The 18,762-nt window shown below is 36.4% G+C and overlaps 1 protein-coding gene across 2 annotated transcripts in view; it reads left to right on the forward strand.

The window, feature by feature from the left end:
- Positions 1-18,762, forward strand: part of CHD2 (chromodomain helicase DNA binding protein 2) — a 135,253-nt gene that overhangs the window by 58,777 nt on the left and 57,714 nt on the right. For both annotated transcript variants that reach the window (XM_036734619.1, XM_036734620.1), the window contains exons 17-24: positions 4,300-4,488; positions 5,958-6,120; positions 7,531-7,683; positions 9,717-9,788; positions 13,136-13,285; positions 15,013-15,161; positions 17,283-17,379; positions 17,926-18,018. In XM_036734619.1, coding sequence (XP_036590514.1) covers positions 4,300-4,488; positions 5,958-6,120; positions 7,531-7,683; positions 9,717-9,788; positions 13,136-13,285; positions 15,013-15,161; positions 17,283-17,379; positions 17,926-18,018 — 1,066 coding nt within the window. The remainder of the gene's footprint in view (positions 1-4,299; positions 4,489-5,957; positions 6,121-7,530; positions 7,684-9,716; positions 9,789-13,135; positions 13,286-15,012; positions 15,162-17,282; positions 17,380-17,925; positions 18,019-18,762) is intronic.

Raw genomic sequence — 18,762 nt, forward strand, 5'->3', positions numbered from 1 at the left:
TGTAGTACCTGAGTTTAGTTTTTTTTCATTTAACAGTATTTTATTTTTTACTAATCACATATAAAGATAGTTTTCAACATTCACTTTTGTAAGATTTTGGGTTCCAGATTTTTTTCCTCCCTTCTCCACCCCTCCAAGACAACAAGCAGTCTAAGTTATACATGTACAATCATGCTAAACATACTTCCACATTAGTCATATTGAGAAAGAAGAATCAGAAGAAAAGAGAAAAAACCACTAGAAAGAAAAAACAAACACAGATAAAAGTGAAACTGCTTCGCTCTGCATTCAGACTCCATAGTTCTTTGTCTGGATGTGGATAGCATTTTCCACCACAAGTTTTTTGTAATTATCTTACTGAGAAGAGCTAAGTCTTTCATAGTTGATCATTGCACAGTGTTGCTTTTACTATGTACAGTGTTCTCCTCTTTCTGCTCACTTCACTAAGCCTTAATTCGTGTAAGTCTTTGTAGGTTTTTCTGAAATCTGTCTGCTCATCATTTTCTATAGCACAATAGTATTCCATTACATTCATATACCACAATTTGTTCAGCTATTCCCCGATTGATGATCATCCCCCTCAATTTACAATTCTTTGCCATCACAGAAAGAGCCACTATAAATGTCTTTGTGCATGTGAGTCCTTTTGCCTTTGTTATGATCTCTTTGGGATACAGACCTAGTAGAGGTATTGCTGGATCAAAAGGTATGCACACTTTTATCACCCTTTGGGCATAGTTCCTAATTGCTTTCAAGAATGCTGTCAAGAATATATCAGTTCACAATTCCACCAACAATGCATTAGTCTTCCAATTTTCCCACATCTTCTCCAACATATATCATTTTTCTTTTCTGTCATATTAGCTGATCTGATAGGTATGAGTTGTTTTAATTTGTATTTCTCTAATCAATAGTAATTTAGAGCATTTTTTCATATGACTATAAATAGCTTTAATTTCTTCATCTGGAAATTGCTTGTTCATATTTAAGCCTAGTTTTGAAAGAAGAGGAGGTGTCTACGAGGCATAATTGAGAAGGGAGTATATTCCAGACATGGGGTACAGCTAGTGTGATATCACAGAGTTGGGAGATACAGTATCGTGTGTAAGCAATAGAAAGTCCCAGTTTGGCTGGGTGGGGGAGTAATATACAGTGAGGCCAGATGGGACAAGGTGTGAAAGGATTTTAAAATCTAAATAGGCTTTTATATTTAATTTAGAGGTAATAGTGGGAGCCACAGGAGTATCTTGAGTATGAGAGTAATGTGTGGTCATATCTGTGCTTAAGGAGAATTACTTTGGCAGCAGCGTGGAGTGAAGTGGAAGACACTTGAAACAGGGGAACCAATTGAAAGACTATAGTAATAATCTAAGAAGTGATGATGACCTGAATTAAGATGGTAGCTATGTGAATAGAGATAAGGGGAGGGATGTGAGAGATATTGTAGAAGTTGAAACATCGAGATTTGGCGAATGATTGAATATGTGAGGTGAATAACAGCAAGGAATCAAAGATATGACTAGAAGAACGGTGATTCTTCAATAGAATTAAGGAGTGTTGGAGAAGGGGTGAATTTGGGAGGAAAGATAATGTAAACATATTGAGTTCAAGATGCCTCTGGGACACCCAGCTTGAAATAGCTAATATGATAATGTAGGATTGAAGTTCAAGAAAGAGGTTAGGGCTGGATGTGTAGGTATAGGAATCCTTGGCATAGAAATGATAATGTTCTGAGTCTGGTATGGTGAGGTCCTTCAGATGCTCTTGTGGGGCTTTTTTTGGGATAATATTATATTGATTACATCAAGCCATAGGACATTGCAGAGCCTTCTAAAAGAGATCTATAATTACTCAAAGGAATTTGGCCTGGCCATCCACCCAGGAGAGACCAAGTGGAGGAAGAATTTGTCCACTGCTCAGAATTTAACATAATCTGAAGCGACATACTTGTCCAATAAGATTTTTATCTGGACAATGAGGTGGGCCTAGAGTTAAAAAAAAAAGAATATTGGGATGTTTTGAGAAATTGCAAAGCAGTTGCTGATCCCAAGATTCTTATAACAACAAAAGCCCACTTTTTTCAATACATTTTGTCCATATTGCTGTATGACAATGAGTCGTGCAATTCTACTGCCTCTACAAAACTAGAGATAAACACAGGGGATGATGGAAAAATGCATTGTGAGTGTGAGCAAGTTGTAATATGTAACCAACAAGGAACTTTGAAGAACAAGAATAAAGGATGTCAATAAAGAATTCTAGACAGAAAGAGAAGTTGGGCTAGTCAAGAGCCTGGGATGACAGGTGGGTAGCTAGAGGATTCCATTGGGTTCCTCATGGTGTTGGAAGAAATCGAGGAGGGTCTCCAGTATGTTGAGTAGACCCTCTGTGTTGAACCTTTGGGAAGACATAGGCAAGAGCTGCACAGGATAGACAGGTATTTGAGAGAGTCTTTGTTACTTCTAGTAAATTTAATATTTAAAACCTTGGGAAACTCAAATAATCAGTACTCTTTTTGTAGTTTATGTTTATGAGAAAGAGAAATGTGATGTGAACATGCCAATATCAGATATTAAAAATAACTTCTAGGGTATATATCGTAAAGCTAGTGCAGAGTAACCTTTTTTCCTGTACTTTCTACAGCCTAGTACAATAAATTGGTGATATTTATGATGAGAAGACCCCAAAAGAGTTTTTTTTGAATCATCAAAGAAAGATAATAAATTGTATTGAATATATTTTGTGTTGAAAAGTAGGAAAGTAGATCAAGAGCTGGCCTAAGAGTCAAGGTGATCTAGGTTCACATTCCACTTATCACATCTACTGGGGATGTGATTCTGTGCAAATCATTCAACCTCTCACTGCCCCAGGCAACTCTACAAGTCTTAAGTTCTGAAGGAACCGTTGCTGATCTTCAGTGGAGGAAGGAGTTTTTCTCACCTGGAATTCCCTGCATCGATGAAAGGAATTCCTTCCAACCAAAAAAAAAAATACCATTTAGTGTTGTGTATTTTGTTATCTTTTAATGCTTCAAATGCTGGTAGTTTTTATATGGTGCACAGTCTGTAGTTGGGAAAGTAAATCTGGTAAAATTTCGATCAGTTTCTTTTCAAGATTAAGCTGGTCACGGCACATTTTAATATGCTGTCATATATGTGCGCTGATGAGTATGCATATGCTTTGAATTGTTTTTCCAGTAGTCATGATAGTTGTATTGATTATTTATCTACATGGTTTTGCCTGATGGTGTGTACAGTATGTGTTTGTCAGTTACCACAGAGTGGTATTAGTAGCATCGATCATGGAATATAGTCACCTGGCCTCATTTAATACAGTTCAGCCAATATTTATAAACTTCCTTTAGTATGTCAGACATGGTGTGTTGTCTGAGCTGAGTGAGCACAGCATAGGGAAAGAACATCCTCTAAGAGTGTTGTAATCTATTGTTTTTGGCCATGATAAATCACCGTACTTCATATTGTGAAACCTTTATTTTTTATCTCTGGTAGTTTTTAGTCCCAGTATTCCTATTCTGAGTTAATAGTTTTTGTCATCCTCACCAAGATTATGGCTTGCTTTAGGCATTGAGCTCAGCATAGTTTTAGCTACCTAATTTTGGCTGAGTGTACATGAGCGACATGTTTCTAAATTAAGTTTGGTCTTTTGGATTGTGCTCTGTGTTCCCGAATTCTGTTAATGTCAAAGACAGCCAGTTTTGTAGTTTTGTACATGCTTTTCTTTGACTTCCTGTAAATAGAGCCCTTTAAACTTTCTCTTCAGGAAAAAGTACAGGTTTTTTATGATAACTATGTTTCTTTAAGTAGCAACTGAAGTTTTAGCAGTATGTTTGATTGATGTTTTCAATTCTTTTTTCCCAAGTAAATTACCTTTTGTTAAAAAAAAAACTATAGCTCAATGTGATTTTCTTTCATAAAATTTTCATAATCACTTTCCACATTCATTTTCATAACTTTATATAACAGAAATATGCTAGTCTCAGAAATTTGATTATTTCATAAAGCAAAGGTTAACTATTTAGGTAGTCCAGATAGTTATATATTGGTTTTTTCTGACTCGTGCTCAAATATTGGATTATTTTTGTTTCATTCCACTTTCAGTTTTTGGTTTTCTGTTCTATCTTATTTTTTTTTCTGCAAGAATTAGAAATCAGTAATTTTATCCTGCTTGGTTACATTTGTTGGAGTTAATTTCATGATGGAAAAAAATGTGTTTTTTAGAAATTCAAATACAGGAAATTTATTTCCCCCATATAATTTAAAATAAGTATTTCGTCCTTAGGTTTGAGTTCTGGGAAGATTTTGAAGATGACCATGGAAAAGGGAGAGAGAATGGTTACCAGAGTCTACATAAGGTTCTAGAGCCTTTCCTTCTTCGAAGAGTAAAAAAGGATGTGGAAAAGTCCCTTCCAGCCAAAGTGGAACAGATTCTCAGGGTGGAGATGTCTGTACTTCAGAAGCAGTATTATAAGTAAGTTGCTTCCTGAGTTGGCCATTAAATTGGAGGTGGCAGGTGGAAATGCCTTCATTTGGGCAACCCTTGGTGAAAATTCTTCTTTGCTTTTTTTATTTTTGGCCAATGCTGAATAATGATGTTGGTCCTTCTTTCGGGTCTTCCTCTCCCCTTTTTTTATTAGCCTAAGTGAGAATAAGTGCCTTTCTTTTCTTGCTTAATGGCCCAAAATGGTAGCCCAATTCCCAGAGAAATAATGATGTTTTCCTTTTTTCCCCCCTCACCCCAGGAAACAGATCGATATATTTAAGAATATTCATTAATAATCTTGGAATTGGTACAAAGGGAGGAACATCCTTTCTTGTCTACTACATGCAAGTGTACTACATGCAACAGATTTAACACAAAGGAATTCGTGTCCCTGATTTAGGTTCTGTTGTAGGAAGGCCAGCACTGGCTCAGACCATGGCTTCCATAATTTAGAGCTTTACTTCAAAGTTATTTATATTTGAAAATTAATGTTTTAAAATTAGAAGTCTTCATTAAAAATTAAAAAAAAAGCATCCCATTTAGAGTTATGCTCTGTTGATAATTAGCACACTTAAAAACAGAGTAGGTTCCCCCCCCCCCCGTCTTGTTCCTCATAACCTACCTGAATTTGGAGTTCAGTATTTTTCAGTTGTTGTGACATAGAAAGGATTATAGTACTGAGAAACAAACAATAAGTCTTATTTAAGATACGTCTGTAAACAGTGAACACAGAAAATTCATTCCAAACACTGGAAATAAGCTGAAATTGAGACGCTTTTTGCAGTTTTGCCCTGCTTTTGGAGTAGCTCTTTAACCTCAGTAGAATGTCCTTCCAGTTAAGCTGAGATTTTAAAGGAATTTTACCTTGGTTCAGTTTGTCCTTACCAGCTCTGTTTTTTTAATGCTGCCATGCTCGTATTCTTTTCTTTTTGGATGAGAATAAGGAAGTAAGTGAGCTAAGACATTTGACATTTCAATAAAAGGAAAGGAAGGAGAAATGAAAACAATGCATCTATTGATGGAAGTTAAAGGAGGGTATCAGTGCATACCTTTTCAGCCCAACAATCTGGCATATCATCATATGCAGCCATTGTACTGAATATACTTTTTTTTTTTTGGTACAGGTCTGTCATAGGTTCTAAATCCATTGTTCTGGATCTTAGAAGTGTGAAAACTCTTTGCACTCGATTGATCCTTGTTAAGATAACTTGAGAGAAGAAACTTCCTTCGTTATTTGTTTTACAATTTAATGTGAACCATCATGGTCATTAAGTTGAGATGCCTAAATAAAATGATGTATATGATTATAGTTAAGAAGGACTAGGATGAATAGGAAAAACAGTCACTTTTCCCTTTCCCCATTTTTCTTTTCCTTGAAGACTTTTTCCATCTCCCCCTCCCTTTGGCCTATTATATTTTAAAATTTGACCTGATAATTATATTACTGACATCTGCAGGTGGATTTTGACCAGGAATTACAAGGCCCTCTCCAAAGGGACAAGGGGCAGCACATCTGGCTTCCTTAATATTGTGATGGAACTAAAAAAATGCTGTAACCACTGCTACCTGATTAAGCCTCCTGAAGAGAACGAACGTGAAAATGGACAGGAGATTTTGCTGGTGGGTACTTACTTTGTGCATAATTAGTATCTTTTTTTAAAAAATCTACAAATACACAACAAAATAAAATAAAATCTACAACAAAAATTCACCTGTCCTAGCTACCGTCAAATTAATTAATTTCTCTCTCATTCTTTTAGAAATTTGATTTGGGGGAAGCTTTTCTTTTCTATTCAAGACTTTATTTATTTGAAGAAATTATCTTTAAAATAACCAAAGGAGAAATTAAGGTTATAGATTTTTAAAAATTAATTAATTTTTATTTTACAACATTCAGTTCCATAAGCTTTTGAGTTCTATATTTTCTCCCACTTCCTCCCCTCACTCCCCAAGACGACATGCAATCTGATATAAGCTCTACATATACATTCACGTTAAATGTATTTTCATATTAGTCATATTGCAAAGAAAAATTATAAACAATGGAATGAACCATGAGAAAGAAGAAACAAAACAAAACAAAACAGAAAAGAGAACAAATAGCTTGCATTCAGACTCTGTAATTCTTTCCCTGGATGTGGATAGCATTTTCCATCATGAGCCTTTTGGAATTGTCTTAGAACCTTGCATTGCTGAGAAGAGCCAAGTCTGTCAAAGTTAGTTATCGCATAATGTGGCTGTAACTGTATACAATGTTCTGTTGTGCTCCCCCACTCAGCATCAGTTCATATAAGTCTTGTGGATTTTTTTCAATGACTTAATTCTTTAGTTAAAAATACTTTCAAGAAACATTCTGAGCACTGCCTTTATACTTAGCGTAAGTGCTGTGGAAATAGAAAAAATATACAATAAATAGCTCATTAAGGGCAAGGGACCTTTATGATTCTTCCTGAGATGCCAAGATTTATATAGATTAAAAAATTAGGGTAATAAAGTACACAGTAGGTAGCTAAAGTGATTATAATCAAGTGCCACAGGTGAGAGAAATCAAAGTTAGGGAAGATGTAGGTTTGGGAATTACTCTCATAGAGATGATAATGGGAACCATGTAGATGCTCAATACCTAATAGATGAACTCTGGGAATACTGAAAGGCAAGAGAGAAGAAGGAACTCCCTAAAAGAGACAGAGAAGTAAGAGCCAAGAAAGTATTATAGCATGGAAACCACGGGAGGGGACAGTTTAAAAAAAATAGTGATCACTGCTGTCAAATACCCTAGAAAGTTTGAAAAATATGAGAACAGAGAAAAGACCACTGGATTGGTAACTTAAGAACATTTTTAGTAGAGTAGTGGTGGTAGAAGTCAAATTGTAAAGGGATTATTAAGGGAGAGCTATAGGCAGATCCCAAACCAGATTACATAAAAAGCATCTATGAGAAGAAGAATTCCTTTGAAGTCAAGCACAATTTTATGTGTGGAAATGGGGAAATGTTTCAGCCTCATGATTGGAATGACTTTTAGTTCTTCAGTCCCTGATCAGGAGCAGTGGAAAGCTGATCCTCTTAGACAAACTGTTAACAAGACTTCGAGAGAGGGGGAACAGAGTTCTGATCTTTTCCCAAATGGTGAGGATGTTGGATATCCTGGCTGAATACCTGACTATTAAGCATTATCCTTTCCAGGTAAGTATATTCAGTAGTTGGTGTTGCAAGCATACTAACCTGACCCTTAGTGGAAAAAATCAGCATTCTTTTAATTGTCTTAAATCTAGAAATAAAGTCTAAGAAGGGTCTTATTTTGAAATAACTTATTTTAGGCTTTCTCCTTAACAAGATACTTGTATGAAGGTCACTCTTTTTGATTTGAGAAAGAAAAAGCAAATAAAATTTAGATGGGTTTGCTTCTTACCTCTCTAAATAATGGAGAGGAAAAATTGGCTGTCTGGTGTGGGAATCACAGGAACTCAAGAAATGTAATACAAATAAAAAAAAGAGTGACATATTATGTTATTTTATAAATTTTCAGTGAACTTGGAATCAAATCTGGAGATATAGCCTGCTTTGAGCTGGTTCTTTTTTTGTTAGTCCACTGACTCCTCGAATAAGTTTTTGAATAGAATATAGACTCTTTACTACTACTTACTGACAATCATTCAGGCATATCTTCTTGAGATTTACTGAGAAAAAAATCTCATAAGGACATTAATGGATTTTGGCAGAGATTTCTCTGATCTATTTATAATTTTTTATATAGTGAATAAGTGAATTAAATGTATTGTTTTTATTTTTGTTTTTGCAGTGGATTGAGTTAAAGATTTGTTTCTAACTTGGTTTGAGTTTGACTGGGTTGGCAATCCCATCAACTAGTATCATAATTTATATATTAGTTTCAAAGGAACTTTTGAGTCAGTAGGTATCAGATTTTCCCTCCTTAAATTCTGCCCTTAGAGCTACCAGCAGATCCTCTTCCAAAATGTTTTGAAGGGCACCGTTAAGAAATTCTAGGCTTTTGTGTTATTTTTCTTTAATAACTTTCATTCAGTAGTGTTTTATAGTGTCGCTATTCCACAGAAATAGATTCTCTCTTATTGTATCTGATCCATTGTATCCATTGCTTTCACTTTAGTGACTTAGTGGATACCAAATGAAATCAGAAGGTAACCTTATTCTCTTTGTGAAACCAGCAATCCTGTTTCCTTTCTGCAAGAACTGAGGTGGAACTCGTACCTTTCTCGTTCTTGTGTCATAGTAGTTTAGGTCACTGGCTCCATGACTAGCAGCAATGAAGTGGACTTTTCTGATCTCAGAATGTAGAATTGTAGACCATATTTCCTTTTGGCTGAAAAGTCACATGGAATTTGTATTCTCTGGGAGAAAGGGAATGAAGTTTTAAGACGATGATATGGTCAGACTAAAAACACTAGCCTGGGAACTTAGAGAAAAGTCAGGCTTATTCCTGACTTTTCCACCAATTGTGTAATCTTGGGTAATTTAATTTCTCTAATCCTGATTTTGTCTTCTGTAAAATGAAGATGATAATAGCTATCTTATCCACCTCATATGAAAATTGCGAGGTAGAAATAAAATAATGTAGGTGAAAGTGTTTCATAAAAGTTAAATATGCTTTGTGTAATATAACAAGCAGCATGTGTCTATACACACATACATATGCGTGTGCATATGTTTATACATACACATATGTTGTATGTCATGGTATTTGTACTACTACAGTAAAACGTTTATCACAAATAAAATTATGTGAGTTTTTTAAAATTGCTTAAATCACTTGAGCTTAGCAAGGTTACCTTAGGAAATACTTTTCTCTAGGCACACATCATTGTAATCAGCTGTATTGTTTCTCACTGCAAACTTGTTTGGTACCTACAAATATAATTAAAACAAAGCAGTTAAGCAAGGATTGGATTGTTGCCATTTTCTTCATAGTCCTTGGTATAAGGTCTGATCCTCAGACTCTCCTAAAAGAGAACACTTTGAATCAGAGCCTCTCAGCTATGATCTTGTAACGAGAGATCCCATGTCATGGGGTATGCTGCCTAAGCAGAGTCCTTACTTACATAGACCTGGCCAGGGCATTCAAGTTATTTTTAGTCTCTGCCCAGTGAGGACAAATGAAGGTTGCAAGCCTGTACTGTTTTTAGCTTTTGGTGCAGCTGGTCTTCCGTGACTGTTAATTCTTTGCTGATTTATTTCTACAGCGCTTGGATGGTTCAATTAAGGGAGAAATCCGAAAGCAGGCACTGGACCACTTCAATGCAGATGGATCTGAGGTATAGCATTCTCTGTATGGCTTTGTTACATGAATAGCTTAGACTCTAAATCAAGTATAATAATTGCAGTTCAGATGTATATAGTGCCTTGCAGTTTACAAGTGCTTTCCCTACAATACTGTGAGGAAGGTGGTGGGGAAAGACTAAACTTTAATACTCTGACTTTTAGAAACTTTATTACCTCATCTCCCTTCCTGCCTTAGAAAAGCAATAAGAATTCCCAAACCTTGACAAGATCACATTAATAATTTGTCTCTTAGAAGCAAGTGTCTTCCTATTTGCTTACTTTTCCAGGTTTGAATAATATATAAATTCTGCTAGCAGCAGTGTCATTGCTAGATGGTTCAAGTGATAAAATTGCTGGGACTTAGAGTACGGCAAGGCCAGAGGATGGGTTAGTTAGCTAGGAGGATTAGCTTTGATGAGGTGATAACATTTAAACCTTATATGTTAGAAAGAACTAAATTCTTATTAGGGCGCTGCCACTCTTTGGATGTGGCTGAGGATGAAGTATATGGGTTTCCTTTTGACTCATTTTCACTAGGAGAGAGCAAGAGATAGATATCACTTAAAAACATCCGTTTAAATTTCTGTGGAGCTTCTCTTACACTGCTGTAGGATAGTTGGTACTTTCGTTGTTTTTATCACTCCTGATTTTAGTAACAGGAATATTTTCAGCTGGTCCCGGCTTTGTACTAAACCCTGTGGAGCATAAATCAATTAATCAGTACATATTAAGTGTCGACTTTGTGCCACTGTGCTAAGCGTTGTTTCTTCTATTGTGGATTTTACAGGAGGAGCAAGTGAAGTAATTAGGAAAAGTATAAGAACATGACAAACCAATCGAGTGCTAAATTGTGTGGTTTTAGACTAGATAGCATAGGATTTCAGAGAGCAAAAAAGAACGGAAGCTGCCTGGAGGTGTGAATGCAGAAGTGTCAGAGCAAAGCGGGCAGTGAATAAAACAAGAGGCAGAGAAACAGTGGGAAAACCAGATAAGTCAGACATCTCTGGGGGAGAGACGTCAGTAATTCCTGAAGCCACAGTATGTTTTGAACACAGGGGACAGATTTGTTTCCGCCCAGCTGTAAGGCATAGAACACTCTTAAAATAATTGTGTGTGTTCATCAGTAATGGTACTCTTTCTGCTTTGAGGCCAAAGGTGGGGATCCTGTGGGCACTGGCATGTTTTCATTTGGCAGAAAAGCAAAGCCTGGAAGACCAGTTAGTTGTCAAATTTGTTACGAAGAAGATTCCATTCATATGTGGGTGAAACCAGATGGTCACCAAGGTCCCTTTCATCTCTCAAATTCTGTGATTTTTGTGGACTGAATAAAATAATGTTACTTTGGTGACTATTTTACTGTTGTAGTAAAAAGTTATTTACTTTCAGTGGCTACTCTGGCTAAACTATTCAGAGTAGAACTTATAAATGTTTAAGAATAAAAGGTACTTGATGAGCTTTGCACACTGATTGAATACCTTTTGTCTCTCTTCTTTCCTTCTCTTCCCCTCCCTCTCTCTTCTCTCTGTCTCTGTCTTTTCTTTCTCTCATTCTCTCATAAAGTCTTATATTACCTGTTTCTACTTAAAACAAACACATGATATGAACATTTTGTTTCCTTCTGCAAGAATAGAAATAAAATTATGGGTTTTTTTGGTAGGGGATAGAGGAAGGCCTCGGTAGATAAACCTTATAAAAATTTTGTTTTATCTTTTTTTGGGGTGGGGTGGGGCAGAAGGGTGTCTTTCATCCTGAAGTGAAAAGTCCCATCCAGAGTATCCTGTGTTATTAGCTTCTAAATGGAAAGACTTAGTTCTGCCCTTTTTTTTATGAAACCTTTGAGATCCTGCTGGTCAGTCCTTATTGGGTCCACTGGCTGTGGCTTAGCCATCCACTTCCAGTATTTCCATATCTAATTGCTAACAAACATGACTGCTGATTGGAAAGTGAAGACTATTTTACATCATTCAGGCAAAACTGAAATAATTTTTGACTTACATTTATATAAATATGTGCAATATGCGTATATCCATATGTATATTATATATGTACATATACACACTGATATGTATTTCCAATATAATTATACAGATACATTAAAATGTAGCCATGACCTCCACCTCCCAAGTACTTGAAGACAGATATCCAGATAAACATTTTCTTCCTAATATACTTTTCATTCTTCATATTTCTTTTTTTTTTTTTTTAAATTCATTAACTAATTTTTAATTTTTAATATTCACTTTCATAAGATTTTAAGTTCTATGTTTTCTTCCCCTCCCCACCTCCCACTTCCCCAAGACAGCATGCAATCTGATATGGGCTGTACATATACATTCATATTAAACATATTTTCAGATTAGTCATGTTGGAAAGAAATGAATTAGAACCAATGAGAGGAACCATGAGAAAGAAAAAAGAAAAAAGAGAGAGCAAATAGTATGCTTTGATCTGCATTCAGATTCCATAGTTCTTTTTCTGGATGTGGATAGCATCATGAGTCTTTTGGAGTTGCCTTAGATCCTTGCATGTCTGAGAAGAGCTAAGTCTGTCACATTCTTCATATTTCTTTGTGCACTTCCAAATCCTGATTTTGAACTACTTCTATGTAATTTCTGTTGTTCTCATCACCATGACATATGAATCATGTATAAACCTCTGTGCCATTTTGCACACTTTTTTTCTACACTTGGACTCTTATCTTAAATATACATACCCTTCTGTACTTTATTTTATCTTTCTACTGCTGTAATCTGTTTGATATTCCTACGTTCTTTACTAGTCCTAAGAAATGGATAAACATTCATACATGGAAGTATTTTCACGTGTCATTCATTTTATATTGACTATTTTACTGAATTTTATCCACCACAGAAAAGTGAATTAATTAAGAAAAACTCTTATGTTAAGAGCATTGTTTATGATCATGTCTTTGGATATGAAATAAAGCAATAGGTGTTAACGAAAAGAGCATTGGAATTAGAGGCCCTGAATTTGAATTCTGGTTCTGCTACTCAACTGTTCTATGACTACTGTCAAGTAATTCTCTCTTTCCCAGGGTCTTGGTTTCCTCATTTGTTAAATATGGGTAACTACAGTGCGTATTGTGCTTTTTCAGGCCTTAACCCCTGCTTTGGTCAGCTGCTTGCTCTTTCCTCTTTTATGATGAAATTTCACTTTGCCATCAAGTCCTGGACATTCTTTTAGCTTCCATAAAGTTTGCCCATCACATCTTAACTTTTCTTCACAACTGCAGGGGTTTCCAGGGATACAGGGCTTATTGGAGTATGAAACTGTTTCTGAGACAGACACGACATAAAGTGGTGTATTGCCTTATGTACAGGACTTCTGCTTTCTGCTCTCAACACGGGCGGGTGGCCTAGGAATTAACTTGGCTTCAGCGGACACTGTGGTCATCTTCGACTCTGACTGGAACCCCCAGAATGACTTACAAGCACAAGCCCGAGCACATCGGATTGGACAGAAGAAGCAGGTCAGAGGAATTGTCAGCTTTAGTCTCTGCAGGAATTCAGCCCTTTTATGACCATCGGTAAACTGTAATGTGTCCCAAAAATCTTAGTGCAGTTTTAAGCAATTAAAGCTATGACTTTTGGGATATCTTGTGCTTTCCTCCCATTTTATCTCATTTCAGCTAGGCTAGACATTAAGATAGTGCCTTTTTGCTCTTAAATGGATTTCCTATCACACACCACACACACACACACCCACCCACCCACCCACCCACCACTGGGGCTTCCTGTGAGCTTTACCCTAAAGATGGTATTATTTTGCATGGATATAGGACAAATAATTTCTTCCCTTACTATGTTTATGTAATCATTACCTATCATTCTCTTCAAGGAGCCCTGTTTCCTTGTTTTTCCCACTAGTCAGATACTTCCATACATATTATGGTTATATTCTAAGTTAAGGAGGTAGCCTTCAGCCATTGAAATATACTTTCCTTTGGGCAGAGCAAAGAGAGGGGAAGGAAGGGGTAGGGGGAGAGAGAGAAGGAGGGGGAGAGGGAGAGGCTACTCACAGGTTGTGTTTGTCCTTCGTTTTCGAAGAGGACCATGACATCAGGAAAATGATGACATGACTTGCAGTTGACTTTGATTTGAGTGAGGAAGGGCTGTGCAGGGTCACCAGCCTCACTTTCTTCTCCAGAGCTCTCAGGGTCCAGTGGCCTGATATTCACCAGGACTATTGGAGATGGCCCAGGATACATTAGGAGACCCTGAACCTTTCAGGCTAAGGTCTTTTCAGGTTCTCACTTTGAGGGAGGTAATGCCCATTCGGTGAATAGGCCTCTTTAAGAAGTTAATCGAGGAATTTACTGGCTAGATTTCTTTCTCAAAAACCAAGCCCGAACCCAGTTCACTCTGGAGCTCATAGATTGGACAATAGGTCCCTGCCCTCCTAGCACAGAGTGAATGTAAATACTAAATAGTAACTTTTCTCTTTTGGCCAGGAACCCTGAGGGTCTTCCCCTCCTAGTTTGATTTTTTTTTTTTTAGTTTTGATTAAAGAGGCCATCCCTTGATTAACTTTTTTTTTGGAGGGGGAAGGCAGGGCAAATGGGGTTAAGTGACCTGCCCAAGGTCACACAGTTAGTAAGTGTGTCAAGTGTTTGAATATCAGGCCACTGGACCCACTTGGCTCTGGAGGAAAAAGTGAAGCTGGTGACCTTGCAAAACCCTCTCTCACTCAAATCAAAGTCAGTTGCAAGTCATGTCATCATTTCCCTGATGTCATGGTCCTCTTCGAGAAGGAAGGACAAACACAAAAACAAGGAGTACTCTATAGAGGCTTTTCATGGAGCATTTCATTTAATAATAGAAGGTGTAGAAATCCATCTGTGTTTGTCGTTTAAACAGTTTATTGTTGATATAACTTAACCAAAAAGACCATTTTTGTGTTGTGTTCAATATTTCTTTGATTTTTGTTGCAGTGTGACCACTAATAGCAGTCTTTATACCTTTATTTATTACTTTTATTTAAGATGAGTATCGGCTATAATGAAAATACATGTCTGATTAAGAGTGCCATGTGAATACAGATAATACTGCCACCAGAATATAATAATTTACAACTCAAGCAGAATAGGACTGACCTTTTCCCCCTAAATAAGGCATCACATCAGCTGTTCTGTAGGTAGATCTAGAGAATTTGTATAATACTTGTCAGATATAATCCTCACTTTACCTTGCTCTACAGGTGAACATTTACCGCTTGGTTACAAAGGGGACGGTAGAGGAGGAGATCATTGAACGAGCCAAAAAGAAGATGGTGTTGGATCACTTAGTGATCCAGCGTATGGATACCACAGGCCGTACTGTCTTGGATAACAACTCAGGAAGGTCAAAGTAAGTATCAGGAGGGAGTGAAAGAGAGACTTTAGACTACGTATTGTCAGTCAGATGTCACTGCCTCTGACATGAAGAGTTCATTCAGAAGTCATGTTGGAAATTCCTGGTTACCGAACAAAAGAAAAGTACATTAACATCTATGTTGTTGTTGTTTGAGTGGAGGGAGGGTTGTTTTTATTTCCTTGTTTTCTCTTTTTTCTGTATCCTAAAACTTGTTCTAGTTATTTTCTCTTGGATCTTACTGTCTCCTCTTTTTGTTTCTTGACCCTTTCCTTTTGCTTTCAACTCAATAAGCATTTCTTAGGTGCCAGTGTATGATGTGTCAGGTATATAATGACAAAAAAGTCAATAATTGCCTTCTATTGAGGGGATGCAATGTGTAACACAGATAAGTAAATGCAAAAAGAAATTCAAAAGGTTACATAGTAGTTTGCAGAGAGGTCACTAACAATTGGAGAGTGTGAAGGCCTCATAGAATAATGAATTAATAATTACCCTTGAAGGAAGCCAGGCATTCTAAGAGGTGGAAGAGAAGAGGGAACATGCTCCCAGCCTGGAGGTCAGCTGGAGTGAAGGCACAGAGACGGACCCTGCAGTATTGTATATTGTAGGCCAATGTAGCTGGAAGGGAATATTTGGGAAGGAGAATGATGTTTGGTAAGCCTAGAAAGGGAGCCTGCATCCAGACTGTGGAGGGTTCCAAGTACCAGAGGAGTTAGTATTTAATCCTAGGGAGTTGCTTCTTGGTCAGGAAGGTCAGATCTGTGCTTACAGGAATATCAGCCTCCGTAAGCTACCAAGCATCTAGAGCAGGAGTTTTAACATTTTCCTGCCAGTCTTTAATCCCAGACACACTTTGACCATTAACTATTAGTAAGCACAAGTGAATCGACTAGAATCAGAATCTTTTTCTTACTCTTTATAAAAATGTTTGTGTTTGGATTCTTAAGTTTCTTTCATTTAACTACTGATGTGATATTGAGGGTAGGAGTGGTATAGAACAGGGCTGTCCAACCTTAGGTTATCTTAGGGCCGCATTAAAATAAAATAATTATTTGAGCGCTGCACCCAGAATAAAAAATAGAGTGCACTAATAGAAAGTGGGGGAATGCGTGTCATCAATCACGAGGCAAAGGTATGAAGCGCAAGAGCAAACACAAAACAACAAAGTGGCAACACAACAGTATAAAGGTAGGTGCATACTGACTAGTCTGCATTGTACAGATGGAACGTATCCCACAGATTGACTGAAAATTCCGTGCGATATGTTCTGTCCGTAATACTGCTTAAAAGCACCAAATAAAATTAACATTAGTGAGATTATTTATTAGTGGTGGAATTGAAAAATCTAATATGCATTCCACGCAAATTATTATTTTATTTTTTCGCTCCTGAAAATTAAAACCCACAGGTGGGCCACATAAAATCACACTGTGGGCCACATTTTGGACAGCCCTGGTACAGAAAGTAGGAGAAAGTATATTTAATTGTCTTTAGGAAAGAGGACACCTATTTCTTAGTAACTGCATATTTCAAATCCTATTTTCTGGTGTGGTGGTTGGGTTTTTATTTTTTAATTTTTTGTTACAGGAAGAAGAGATCTAGATTTGAATTAGACATTTGATTTTTTAATGCCTAGAAGTTTTATATTATTTGGGCATAAAAAAGGGGCTGACTTGAATCTGTGTTTGTTAATATACATGGAAATTTTAGTGTATGGAGTGAATTTGGTTGGGAAAAGCTTCATTCCTTTGTATGTAGTTGGACTCAAGCAACTGGAAAGATATTTTGTGACTGGCATCCCACTGGGCAAATGATTCTGAAGGCCAGAAGTATGTGAGGAATTTCTTTCTTCAGAGTCCTTTAGAAATATTCCTTGATGAGCAAGGTAACTGCTGAGGAAAACATAGAAATGCCCTTGTCTTCATTTCATTTCACTACATAGAGTGAGACTGCCTTAACAACACTCCATTGTTTTGATGAATAAGGTATCTAAAGAGGCTAAAGCTCTATCTTTCATGGTTGGGATGGTATAGAATATTTTTCCTGGGAATGTGTTAGGAAAGTGTGGCTACATTAAGTATTTCAGATCACTCCTACCTTTTCTCCTCCCTGCAGTTCTAATCCTTTCAACAAAGAAGAACTAACGGCGATTTTGAAATTTGGAGCAGAGGATCTCTTCAAAGAACTGGAAGGGGAGGAGTCAGAGCCTCAGGTAATTAAACATTGGGAAAAAATATAGGCATACATATATGTGTACATATATATGTATGTGTTGTGTATATATTTTTCCTCCTTTTGAAAGTTCTAAAGAATTTCTTTTCTGGAAGCATATTCTGAGTTTTACTTAAAAATCATTCCAGAATAAATATTACTTAAGAGAACTAGCCAATTTTACTTTTTTTTTTTTTCAAGTTTCTATAGAATTAAATGGGACAGTTTCAGGAATGGTGATAAAGAGTCTGTCTTTTTGCCTACTGGTTCTGGTGTCTTTAGAATTATTTATTATTATTTAGTCTTTATACTGAGTTTTAGCTTAATTATTTGTGTTCTAAGTTCTTTTCAAAAATTAAGATTAGGTTTGAAAGTTACAGAGTTGATAAGAAATGGGAGTTAGAGAACAAACTTTTGTGGCAGTTGGCTTGGGCACATCAGTACTTTTAAATGAATGCGTCAATGCTTTTAATATCACTTTATTGAAGAGTGCTATTTTTTAATAATCTTAGTTTAAATTATATGTCTCTTGCTCTTAATCTCCTAGGAAATGGATATAGATGAAATTTTACGATTGGCTGAAACCAGAGAGAATGAAGTATCAACAAGTGCAACGGATGAGCTTCTATCACAGTTCAAGGTATGGAGCCAACATTTAGTTCTTTGTAACAAAATGTCTTTAGTGTTGGAGTTTAGTTGAAGATTTATAGATTTGGTTGAAGATTCATAGAATCCCCATTTGTATTTGAGTATAAAATGAGGGCTTTTGTGATAGTGAAAAATAAAGCCTTTTTTGCAAATTTAATTAGCACTTCCATAATTAATAGGTATCCCCCCCCTTACATGTTTTTGCCAACTTGGCCTTTTTATAGTATCTTACCCACTTTGTGGTGTCTTCTGCCCCAAAACTATTAGTTTTCCAAGTTGAAAATTGTATTCCTGGAGTTTGATGCTATTTCCTGAATCTTTAAGTGTCTTACAATTTTAAAACTGAGAACTTTGGAAGGATTTTTTCATGTAAGACATTATTATTGCTATTAAATAATAATGTTATTTGCTATTACTAATAATGTTGTTCGTAGTATGAATAATATTACTATTGTTATTAACAATAATAGCTAGCATTTGTTTAGCCCTTTAAGGTTTGCAGAATGCTTTACAAAATCATCTCCTTTGAGCCTCACAACAACCCTATGAAGTAGGTGTTATCACTGTTACAGATAAGAAAACTAAGGCAAACAGAGGTTAAATGACTTTCCCAGGGTCTCACATACCTAGTAAGTGTCTGAGGCTAGATTTTAACTCAGGATTTCCAGACTATATCTAGCATTTTATCCACTGTACCACCTAGATACCAAATTATTGCTTTGTACTTTCTTTTTTT

This window comes from Trichosurus vulpecula, chromosome 8, assembly GCF_011100635.1.
Source record: "Trichosurus vulpecula isolate mTriVul1 chromosome 8, mTriVul1.pri, whole genome shotgun sequence".
NCBI lineage: Eukaryota > Metazoa > Chordata > Mammalia > Diprotodontia > Phalangeridae > Trichosurus > Trichosurus vulpecula.